This window comes from Megascapheus bottae, chromosome 24 (assembly GCF_031878675.1).
Source record: "Megascapheus bottae isolate mThoBot1 chromosome 24, mThoBot2.hap1, whole genome shotgun sequence".
Taxonomy (NCBI): domain Eukaryota; kingdom Metazoa; phylum Chordata; class Mammalia; order Rodentia; family Geomyidae; genus Megascapheus; species Megascapheus bottae.
In genome coordinates, this window is record NC_143532.1 from 19957187 (window position 1) to 19969718 (window position 12532).

The 12532-nt window shown below is 40.0% G+C and overlaps 1 protein-coding gene across 4 annotated transcripts in view; it reads right to left on the minus strand.

The window, feature by feature from the left end:
• The window catches only part of Nup93 (nucleoporin 93), a 98481-nt gene that overhangs the window by 31900 nt on the left and 54049 nt on the right, over positions 1 to 12532 (minus strand). For 3 of the 4 annotated variants that reach the window (XM_090357609.1, XM_090357612.1, XM_090357611.1), the window contains 2 exons: positions 7121 to 7183; positions 2095 to 2223 (listed from right to left, as the gene is read on the minus strand). In XM_090357609.1, the coding sequence (XP_090213735.1) occupies positions 2095 to 2223; positions 7121 to 7183 (192 nt within the window). Of the gene's footprint in view, positions 1 to 2094; positions 2224 to 7120; positions 7184 to 9530; positions 9550 to 12532 lie in introns of those variants that run through there. The other variant, XM_090357610.1, reaches the window with a different exon arrangement.

A 12532-nucleotide genomic window follows, 5' to 3' on the forward strand; every position in this document is an offset into this window, starting at 1 on the left:
CTGTCCCTTAGCTTTTTCACTCAAGACTAGCACTCTAACACTTGAGCCAAACTCCACTTTCAACTTTTTGCTGGGTAACTGGAGATAAAAGTCTTTCAGACTTTCTTACTCTGGCTGGCTTTGAACCTCAGTCTTCAGATCTTAGCCTACTAAGTAGCTAGAATTAAAAGTGTTAGCCTCTGATGCCGTTCAAGTCACTTTTTAAGAAAACAACAGTAGCACTGTACTCATAAACTGACATGTTGAAATTGAAACTCATTCATACAATAACTTAAAGTTTGAAAGTGAATAAACATTTTTATTTTTTTCCAGTCCTGGGCTTGAGCTCAGGGCATGAACCCTGTCCCTGGACTTTCTCAAGGCTAGAGCTCTACCACTTGAGCCTCAGCACCACTTCCAGCTTTTTTCTATGTATGTGGTACCGAGGAATTGAACCCGGTCTTCATGCATGCTAGGCAAGCACTCTACCACTAGGCCAAACTCCCGGCTCCTAAATAAACATTTTTAAAGACAATTGTAAGGAATGCCACATGGGTTCTTTATAGATCACCACCTAATACCAGCCTCAGTAATCTCATTTCTGTGGGAACAAAAGGCAAAAACTGAGAGAGAGTGAAGAATAGGTGATTGTCCAGTGCACACATTACCTGACTTATGAAATGTATCCTCTCTATATTTATAACAGCAATTGAAATCTATAAGTGTGATGTATAGAGAAGTTTTGCCAGGCATAGGTGGTTCTTTTCTATCATTCTTGCTATTCAAGAGGCTGCTGAGATCTGAGGATCACAGTTCAAAACCAGCCCAAGCATCAAAGGCTGTAAGACCCTTATCTCCAATTAATCAGCTAAAAATCAGAAGTAGAGCAGTGGCTCAAAGTGGTAAAGTGCTAGCCTTGAGCAAAAAAAGAGCTCAGGAATAGTATCCAACCCTGAGTTCAAGCCCCATGACCAACACTAGTCCCATCCAAAAAATTTTTCATTTCCCCACTAAAGACTCCGAAGGTCTTCAGGATCAAATAACTGGGATAAGGCCTCCAAACTAATCACTGCTGAAGCAGGGCTGTCCTCAGATACAACAGGATGATGTTTATATGGAAGGCACAGGTCTAAAAGCTGTTTTTCAGTTATGAAGCATTACAAAGTAATAGATAACTAAAAGCACCAATTAAAAGCATGTTCAATAATGCAGTAAGAGATAATGGTGGTTTGGACCAGAATGTTAACAGTGGAAATGGTGAGAAGCAGCTGGATTCTAAGTATAGTGTTGAAGTAGGATGTCAAGTAAGAAAATTGAGTGTAAGGTAGGCAAAAAATGAATTAGATTTTGATTTGAGCGAGTGGGAAATTGGAATTGGCATTTATAAAGATGAGGATCTGTGCACAAGAGGAGACTTGGGAGAATGCTATCATGACTCAATTCGGCATATATTTAGCCTGAGCGGCCTACAGAAATCTAAGAAAGTGTGGGGTTTAGGGTTATACATGTAAATCTGTGTCTTCAGCAGGTAAACACTGTTTAAAGCCATTCAGCCCATACAAAATCAACACAGCAGTAATTATGAGAGAAAAAAGAAATGTCGTGGCTTGAGTTTTAGGACACTGAAGCATTTGTAGGTCAGAGAGTCCAAGAAAAACTCATCAAGAAATATTGAACAGGAGTAAACATGTTAGAGGAAGAACAAGGCGCTGGTGGCTCATGCCTATAATCCCAGCTACTCAGGAGGCTGAGAACTAAGGGCAACAATTCAAAGACAGCCTGGGAAGGAAAACCCATGGGACTCTTACCTCCAGCAAAAAAGCCAAAAGTGGAGCTGGGATCAAGTGGTTGAGTGCTAGCCTTGAGCAAAAAAAAAAAAAAAAAAGCAAGAGGACAATACACAGTTCCTGAGATCAAGCCTCAGTACAGGTACCCCCCCCCCACCAAAAAAAAAAGTGGGGGGGGGGGACATGATATCCTGAAAGATAAGCCAAGACAGGACTTTATGGGAAGATAGTGATCAACTATAGCAGAATAACACTTGTTAAGGACAAACAATTCTTTGATCATGTCATCATTTTATTAGTAATGGTTTATCTTCATGACTCAACTTACTTCACTTTCTTGAGTAAAATCAAGGGCATCTTCTCCCGATGCCAGTAGTGTGTGCAGAATTCGCTGTTTCACCTGTTCCCACTCTACCAGCATTGATTCTCGATGGTATTCCTCAGCCATGCCAAAGGTCTGTCAGAGGGGAGCAGAGGGCAATGATAAGAAATAAAGACCATGGTTTCCTGTAAAGAAGACAACACCCCACCCAACTTACCAGATCTCCATAAGTAGAGCAAAACAATCTATTTTGAAAATTACCCTTTACCAGAAAGTGGAAACATGTTTTGGAGAAAGGGGAACATGAATGGAAGGAGGAAGGATAAGCAAAAATGTAGTCATTATATTCAATACACATTATGTAAAAATTGAACTATGTAGCTTGAGGGTAGGGATTGCAGAAGGAAATGGGGGAGAATGATAAGCAGGAGTGACTGAAGCACTGTATTCATAACCTGACATAAAACTGTAATACCTTTGTACAACTACTTAATAAACATTTTTTTAAAAAAATTATCCTTTAATTGTCAGGCACTGGTGGCTCATACCCACAACCTTAGCTAATCAGGAGGCTGCTTTTTAAACAATAGTGTACAAAGGCTCCAATTTCTGTATATCCTCATCAACACTTAACTATTTCCTGGGTTTTGAAAGGAGCCAGCCTTATAAGTGCATCTCGTCACGTGTGTATTAAGTACCATTCTAAGAATCCTGAAATTAGACTACATGTTAATACTGACTGTATATTACAGAAGACTTTTTTTTGCAGTGCATAACTGCAATGATGGATTAGAAGATGAGTGGTATCTTAGATTTAACAAGTATCTAAGGTAAGACAAATACAAAAGATTCTCCCAGTGACTTTATTTTCTAAAGACACACTAATGCTTTCACAGCAGGAAGAAAGCAAGTAAAAGAAAAATAGACTTCTGGGATTAAGCTTCCTACCAGTCTATTCAATGTGCCTAAAAACTCTGGAAATCTCACTACCACCCACAGGTATCACTGCAGGTAGTTGCCACAACAAAGACACTCAGAAGAAAACGCAAAAAAGACAAGAGGGGTTGGTGATAGAGAGTCCCTAGCATGCACGGAGTCCTGGGTTTGATCCCTTCGTACCAAACAGACAGAAAAAATTGGAAATAGCGCTGTGGCTCAAGTAGTAGAGTACTACCCTTGAGCAAAAGAAGCTCAGTGACAGCACCCAGATCCTGAGTTCAAGCCTCAATGATAACAAAGAAAAAAAGGAAATACGAAAAAGAAAGAGAGGGGTGGATGAGAAAGAAGATCCCCCCCCCAAAAAAACCCTCTGAGAAGTAAATTAAAACAATTTATAGAGCTATTCTGAAGCATGACTATTCTGTTATTCTTTAACTAGCAGACCAGGTTTCCTACCGGCTTAAATTAACTTTTCAAAAAGCTATTTTATTTACAAATAAGATTGGCATCTCATTAGGCTGCACTGAGGGAGTATTAGTAATGCCTGCTTAATTTTTGGCAATGCTGATAATTGATACTCCAAGCATCGATATATATGTGCTTTGGGGAATGGTTAGAAAAATCAAACACTCTCCCTCTCCCTCTCCCTCTCTCTCTCTTTATTTGTCAGTCCTGGGCTTGACCTCAGGGCCTGAGCACTATCCTTGGACTTTCTCAAGGATAGAGCTCTACCACTTGAGCCTCAACACCACTTCTGGCTCTTTTCTGTGTATGTGGAACTGAGGAATTGAACCTGGGTCGTCGTGCATGCTAGGCAAGCACTCCACCACTAGGCCAAACTCCCAGCCCCGCCAAAAATCTCTTTTACAACTCTATCAAATTAGTGGTCAAACCAACTACTTCCTCAGTCTTGAACCTCTTTGAGCCTAGTGAAAAGGTTCAGCGGCACAGGGATCAAGGCAGGTACAACAAGTATGGTAGAAGCAGGCAAGTATATTACAGCCTTCTGAGCTGCCACAAAAGGCACCAACCCAGGACAGTACAAAGAGTTTTTCTTTCTTTTTTAAAATTGTTATGTTTAAGGAGTTGGATAAAGGGGTTACAAGAGTTGTACAAAGCCGTTATAAGAGTTTCTTTTAAGGGTAAATCCTGTGGCTAATGAAGAATAGCAGATTGGGGGCGGGAGCATGGCCTAGTAGTAGAGTGTTTGCCTAGTATGCAAGAACCCCTGGGTTCTATTCCTCAGTACTACATACACAAAAAATGCCAAAAGTGGTGCTGTGGCTCAAATAGTAGAGCAATGGCCTTGAAAGCCAAGGCCATTGCTCAGGCTCTGAGTTCAAGCCCCAGAAGTAGCAAAAAAAAAAAAAAAAAAAAAAAAAAAAAAAAAGGAAGGAAGGAAAGAAAGAAAGAAAAAGAATAGCAAAGTAGTGAAGGTAACTGAAGAAAACAATACACCACACACACTACCCACTGATGGGTGGAAAACGTTCAGCACCAGGGAAGGTTAATGGGACAATAGTGGAAATTAACTGTCCCCTGTTTATAAGGCTGTCCACCTATGTGCCAGGAACTCTTACTTCTAGGTACTTGGGAAGTACTAAGAGCTTTGAGAAGTGGGCTCAAATCCTTAGATATTTGAGTATTCCAGGCTACTTATTCAGAAAGTGTTACACGACATAAATGAACAGTATTGTGATTCGTAGTATGGTGAGGAACTTCAAACATAACCAACATTAAACTTCTCTTTGCCGCACATGCTACACCCCAGGTTATCTTAATGAATATTAAGATATCACTAAGGCTAATCAGTGATGATCATCCACACCTCTGTGATTTATACTGCCTTTGAACCCCTAGATTAGGCCAACAGAGATAACGGATCAATAGAGCCTTTTCAACTAGGAACTAGAGGATGGGGGGGTGCAGTGAGGGTATGAAGCAAAGAAAGCAAAGACTAGAAGAGACAAAAAGAGAAATCCAAGGAAACAGAAAAAGGACAAAGTGAAAGAATATATAGAAACGAATATACAGAATATATAGACCTCGAGACGATGGAATATGACAAAGCAGTAGAAAAACAATTATAAATAAAATCCGAATCGTCCAAGTTGCTGTGTGGGAAATATTTCCCTTAAACACAGTTTAGAAAGGAAGGCAGAGTGGGGGAAACTGGGCAACCAAATTAGGAACAGGTGGGGAACTCTCAAATTCCATTTTCATACAGGGAAGAGGGCAATATGCTTTGACTTCACACCCGATTATTACTGTGCTGTGGCAGGCTTTTAGAAACACTGCATATGTTCTAATAATGTTGTTCTGTTTTTGCTGGGATGCACCAAATGGGAAAAGCTAGGGCACATTTGTAGTTCTGTAGCTTGTTTTCTTGGCATTACAGCAGGACATTGGCAAGGTATTCAAACATGAAATTGCCACCAAAAGGCCCAGAAACTGCTGATTTTCAAATCATTTTTGATTGAAAAAGATTACTGCTCAGCAGTAGTATCCTGGTGCCCAGACAAGTTAGGGTCTCCCCTGAGGCTGGCTCCGAACACTGGAATGTCTCCTTCACAAACACAAATGCACACATTTTCCACTGTGGTATGTCACCTAAATGTTTTGGCTGATTGCACATTTAGTCTCAGTATGGCACAATGTTCAGAGACTGCCAATTTCAGAAAGACATTCTGCAGGGTAAATGGATTAATAAGGCTTGGAGGCATTTGACAATCCTAATTCAATTTCATTTCAAGAGAATCAATTTTGTAACTAACTCAAGAGTGTGAACAACAAAAATTTCCTTCTTAGTATTTTCAGATCAGAAGCAAGTAGGGTTAAGTACTAATGCCAAGAATATAATGAAATTTTAGCAAACTTTATTCTGATAATTAACCTAAGCAGACATTTAGTGCATTCCAGTGAAATAGAGCTGGCAAATTCTCTGGCAATCAGTCCTATTGAGTAATTTTACCTTCTCAGAAATTTTAATGAACAACACCACTTTATGATTTTTTAAACTACACAAACACTACATAAACACATTTCACTTGGTATCAGGACTAAACAAACAAACAAATAAATAAATAAATAGCAACAGAGCTCTCCCTCACTTCTATTCCCTCTGCAGAGAGCCACCATTCTCTGGGTACACAGTTTTCTGGAATAGCTGCCTTAGGGCCAGCTCCAACTGGATAGCTAACTTTTCACCTCTCTCCCTCACAACCTCAGTGGGCTAAGGATCTTACTTTCTACGAGGATGTTTCAGAAAGTTTTATCCATCCAACCCCTCATTTCTTTTGGTGGTAATGGAGTTTGAATTCATGGCCTTGTGCTTGCAAGCATTCTATCATTTGAGCTATGTCTCCAGTTTGCTTTAGCTACTTTCTTTTTTGGCCAGTCCTGGGCTTAAGCTCAGGGCCTGAGAGCTGTCCTTGGGATTTCTCAAGGATAGCACTCTATCTCCTGAGCCACAGCACCACTTCCAGCTTTTTTCTATGTATATGGTATTGAGGAATCGAACCCAGGTCTTCATGAATGCTAGGCCAAACTCCTAGCCCTGCTTTAGTTATTTTTAAAATATGGTCATGTATTTTTGCCCAGTCTGGCTTGGACCATGATCTTCATATTTATGCCTCTGCAGAGCTGGAATGAACCACCACACCCAGCTTGTTGATAAGATGGGTATTGCTAACTGCTCCTCCACAATCATGACTTGAACCTTGATCCTTCTTTTCACCACCTCCCAAGCAACTGGGAACGTGCTGCACTTAGAAAAGTATTTTTGTTGTTGTTTTTGTTTTTTAAATCCTTATGAGAAACAAATGAGAATAACTTGCACGTTAGTGAATTATATAGTCTTTTAGCATCTTACAGGAATGACTCTGTCATATAGTGCTATGTTGCACATACAATGGCCATTTCAACTTATTTACCATCCTATTGAACATCAAACTTTTAATGGACCTGAGAAACTATTTTAATAGGTGGTATAGGTTGTAAGATAAAGGGAACAGATCTTCTAAGACTTGCATTCCCCCAGTGTACTCTGTTGCCCTACAACTTTATCCATCTACATTTTGGTTTGTTTTCTTACCCTCTTCCGAGACTCTTCAATGGCAGACAGCAGGGCATTGTCCTTCTCATTCTTCAGGAAGCCCTATGAAAGGACAGAAAAAGAAAAAAAGACATAACTTAGGTTAAAATTAACATTTAACCAGATACTAAAGATAACCATAAGAGTCAGCCACTAGGTGGCTCAAGCTTATAATTCTAGCTATTCAGGACTCTGAGATCTGAGGATGAGGTTCAAAGCTAGTGTCAAAGCCCTGAGTTCAAGTCCCAGGCCTGCCCCCCACCCCGCAAAAAAAAAGGAGGATATCTACTACCTGTGTTCTTCAACCTTCACAAAAACCCTCTCAAAGAAAAATGTTAAAATAGGTGATTGTCCACACACCGAGATTTTATCTTATCCTAGGTCAAATCAGTAGCCATTAAGAAAACAACATTTGCTAGCAAGAATTCAGGCAAAGGGAACTCTTATCTCTTATACACTATTATTGTAAATCTAAATTAGTATAGTCACTAATTTATATAGTGCACATTTAAATTTTTTCTTGTATTTGAAACATACCTGTAACGAGATTTTGGTTTGCTTTATGGCTAGTTTTTGATTACTTATATTTCAAAAACCATAATGTTTTAAGCACTGTTTGAACAGTCATAGATAAAAAGCTGCTGGTACTTTAAAACATAAGGAGAGGACCCAGAATGTAATTTAAACCAAGTATTATTAACTTTACATTGATTCTCCAGAACCCTACGTATTATCCCGTGCTTCCCTGCTATCATATCCTATACTAGGCAGTCCCAGGACTGGCCAAAAACAAACAAGAAATCTAAAGTTAAATGAAATATATATGCATGATAATAAAATTTAAGATAGCACTCACATATGAACAAAGGTCATTAACCATTATGTTGTAAAAACTGGTCTTTTTAAATAGCACAAACAAATCTACAAAACACAATCAGTATCCATGAACCTTCTCCAAGTACATTAAAACTCACAGATGCTAAGCTTCCTTAAATAAAATGGCACAGCACAGAATTTACGTGTAACCTATATATGCTTTAAACCTCTCTAGCCTACTCATACTTAATATACTATAAATACTTCAAATAGTGATTATACCATATGATTGATTTAGAGAATCATTAGAAGAAATCTCTGTGAATTTGGTATAAGCTTTTTCTTTTTCTTCACTTCCTTAAAAATACAAAAACAGAAAGAAAAAACAAGAACTCACTACACAGGCCAGATTAGTTTCAAACTCACTATCTTCCTGTCTCAGTCTCCCAAAATGCTGGAATTACTAATGTGAGCCACTAGAACCTGGCTCAGACAGTTCTATTTTCTTGAAAATTTTTTTCAATTATTTGGCTGAATACAAGGCACAAAACAGGTAGATATGGAGGATAAGCTATATATAAGTTCTGAATTTTTGTCATCCATTATTTCTTACTAAATAAAGCACAAAAATAGTTATAAATCATCATTTTATTTATTCTTTATTTTATGACACAGTGTTTTAGTCTATCCTTTGGAAAGAATCTTTAAGAAGCCAGACACTGGTGGCTCACACTTATAATCCTAGTGACTCAGAAGGATGAGACCTGAGGATCCCTGTTCAAAGCAGGCAGAAAAGTCTGTAAGACTCTTATCTCTGGTTAACCACGAAAACGCTGGAAGAGGATCTGTGGCTCAAGTGGTAGAACAGAAGCCTTGAGCAAAAAAAGCACCCAGGTGCCAAGTTCAAGCTCCAAGATACACACACACACACACACACACACACACACACACACACACACACACACACACACACACACACACACACACACACACACACACACACACACACACACACAGCAGAGCAGTTCTGGGATCTATGTGCCATCTAGTGGTCACTAGTTTCTATTAAAGAACTTACACCACACAGAGAAGTGGCATGGAGCTAAAATTAAACAGTTTGACAGAAACATGACCCACCTCAGCCTAGATCTTGTCCATGACCTCTGTTTATGCATTTCTTTTCCTTCTAGCTCCTTTTTCTGTGATGGAATTTCTCATGCCCTCACCCTAGAAATGGGTTTTTATAGCCTACCAGAAAATGGGTCTCTGTGGAGGTGGAGGCGGGGAGAACAATAAGAGTCCTTGCCACCAAGAAGCTCTGTGGGCACAAAGAAGACCCAATAGCTTACTTCATGGATTGGCACTCAGAAGTGCCAGTATGTGACCCTTAGAACTTCCCACTGCTGGGAGAGTAATGGGGAGATTGGTTAGAATTGATTGCATACAAAATCCCCCTCTATAGCCAATATATGCTAAAAACAACAACAACAATCCTCCTCATTATTCACAACCACTCATGTTGCCATACAGGTACTCTTCAGTTGCTTATAGGTCCCATGCCCATTCAATAAAGAACACTCCATACACATCTTACCTGCAAGACTGCTAGGTAGATGGCTACTCCTGACTTCCCCATCAGTAGCCTTCTCACCACCGGAGTTCTAGAACTCAGTTTGCTGGCTCCCTGAACATATGTTTTGGTTTCTAGTTTTCTATGACATATAACAGCTCCCAACTCTTTTCTGACACACTCAGCCATTAACTTCAGAGACTTCAGTTCTAGAACTTTTCTTTAAGCCGGGCGCCTGTGGCTCACGCCTGTAATCCTAGCTACTCAGGAGGCTGAGATCTGAGGATTCAAAGCCAGCCTGGGCACAAAAGTCCATGAGACTCTTATCTTCCACTTAACCACCAGAAAAGTGGCACTGTGGCTCAAGAGGTAGAATACTAGCCTTGAGCTGAAGAGCTCAGGGATAGCACCCAGGCCAAATTCAAGTCCCTCATCTGAAGGGGGGAGGAGGAGGAAGAAGAAGAAAGAAGTAGAAAGAAGAGGAAGAGGAAGAGGAGGAGAAGAAGGAGGAGGAGGAGGAGGAATCCTATCTTTAAATACTAGACAATGAAGTTTCGTGTCAATGTGTCAGTTTATGAGTACAAGCTATCTTGATCAGTGTCACTCTTTTTTTTTTTTTTTTGCCTGTGCTGGCCTTGACCTGGAACCTGATTGCCATCTCCCATGTAGCTAGGATTACAGGTCTGAGCCACTGTGCCTGACTCAAATATGTGTGTGTGTGCGTGTGCACAAGGGGTGTGTGTGTGTGTGTGTGTGTGTGTGTGTGTGTGTGTGTGTGTGTGTGTGTGTGTGTGTGTGTGTAATTTTCCCCTCCCCTGGTTCTGGGCACTGTCCCTGAGCTTTTGTGCTCAAGGCTCAAACTTTGCCACTTCAGCCATAGCTCTTCTGGCTCTTTGTGGTTCATTGAAGATAAATCTCACAGACTCTGCCTGAGATAGCTTTGAATTTTGATTCTCAGATCTTAGCCACAGCGTCCAACTCAAACAGTATGTCTAAGCAACATAATTTGTGGCATGGCCAAGTATTGTCTTGTGAATCTTTGTGTCGATGATATGTATTTGTGTGAGGCTCTGGGGTCAATACCCATTAGCACCAAAAAGGGTCCTTTTCAATCCTGTCTGGTATATATGTGGAGTCTTTTATATATAAAATAGACTTCTTACTATAGGCTAAAGTCCAAAAAGATTAAAATCATTGCTCTAGAAGTCAATTCCATAGCATCTCAAAATAATGTTAGTATTGTGTCTGACAGACAAATAGTCCCATATAACTTATGTTCTACCATCATTACATCTTTGTTGGTTTTGTTTTTGGTTTCTTTTTGCCAGTCCTGGGGCTTGAACTCAGGGCCTGAGTGCTGCCCTTGGGCTTTCTCAAGGCTAGAGTTCTACATGGACCTCAAAATAAATGATCATTCTCTATCTCTTCCCTTCAACAGACCAACTGGCAACTTACCCTGTCAAATACAGAGTAACAGATCCACACCGGGTTGGACATCTACCAGAAGGTATTGGCCACAACACAAAAATACATGGTGGGTGCTACTTGTATCTTCTCCCATAGAGAATGGATGACATACACAAATTCATAGGAAAACTGTACCATTCCAAACCAAAATGATACTAACAAAAAGTGGTCAGTGGCACTAGGAAAGATAGTTGTGGTTGACCCATTGCCAAGACACAATTGTTATAAGGACAAAAAAAGCCACGTGGAAAGGAAAGAAAAGTAGGCAAAGTTAAGAATAACAACAAAAAAAAACCCAAAAAACCCTGAAGAGATAAAAGAATCAATTAATGGCCTGCTCTAAGACAAAACAAGAATAGCAGCAATCATTGGTAAGTGTCCATCAGAACTTGGGCTAGCTGAAATGGAGAAGTCTATTATATAAAGACAGGAGTATGATCCTGCTATTTTGTTCCTTAGGCTCATTCTAAGTAAAATATCTGCTCCCTTAACCTCTTCCAAACGATTTCCCCATTTTTTAAGCTACCTCCTTGGTGAGATTTTTCTGCAGGTAAGCTCTTAAATGAGGAAGGCTGAAGTAAAAGAATTCTTTGCAAAAGAGCATAACAGAAATTTGGCCAGCACTCAGAGGGCCTCTAGGCTTATCAGATGGTGTTGACATGCTTTTCATTAGCTTTCTTTTGTGGTGCCACATGGGGAATGCCCCCAAGTACAGAGATGTTTCTTATTGATAAAGTTCAAAAAATAAAAAAATTTATTTTTAATGTGGGTATTTCCAAGGTCTAGGGAACTTTCATAAGATTTTATAGCATTTTTAGTTATTTTAACAGACAATTATTGCAATAGAATAAAAAATAGATGAACTGTCAGTGTACAAGACCCATGAGAGGTTGAATATTATTTTGCAAGGAAGATAGTCTGAAGAGGAAAATCTAAGTTTCATTCCCCAATTCAGGCAATTTAGAATGGGTCCCAGTGCTTATTCTTTCTTTCTTTTTTTTTTGTCTGACACAGACTCAAACTTGATACCTGACGCTAGCACTATACCCACTAAGCCACACCTCCAACCACCCAATGCTGCTTTTCTACAAAAGTCTTAATAATTTAAGTCACCTGTTCTGATTACATACATATCTTCAAAAGCATGCTTTGTAAAATGTAATGTTAAGCAGGCAGACCTGATATCAATTGAAATGTATGTTTTAACATTGTTATATGATTTTTCAGAAAACATTTATACAAAAGCCACACTGCGCTCATTCAGTAGGTGGCAACAAACACTGCAAGAGTGACTGTGGCCGTCCACCATCTACAGGTTCAGCAGATCTATCAGAGCTGCCAACAGCTCTGCAGCCACAGGTGGCAGGCCCTGAAGATACAACGGCAAAGGACGGGCACTAAATCATCTGTCAGTGTCAGAATGCTGGGCCCTATTTTGTACATGGTTTCTACTACTAAGGAAAAAAGGAAAGAAAGAAATGGGGGAAGACGGGAGGGAGGGGGAAGGGGGGAGGGAGGGAGGGAGGGAGGGGGAGAGGGAGGGAGGGAGGGAGGGAGGG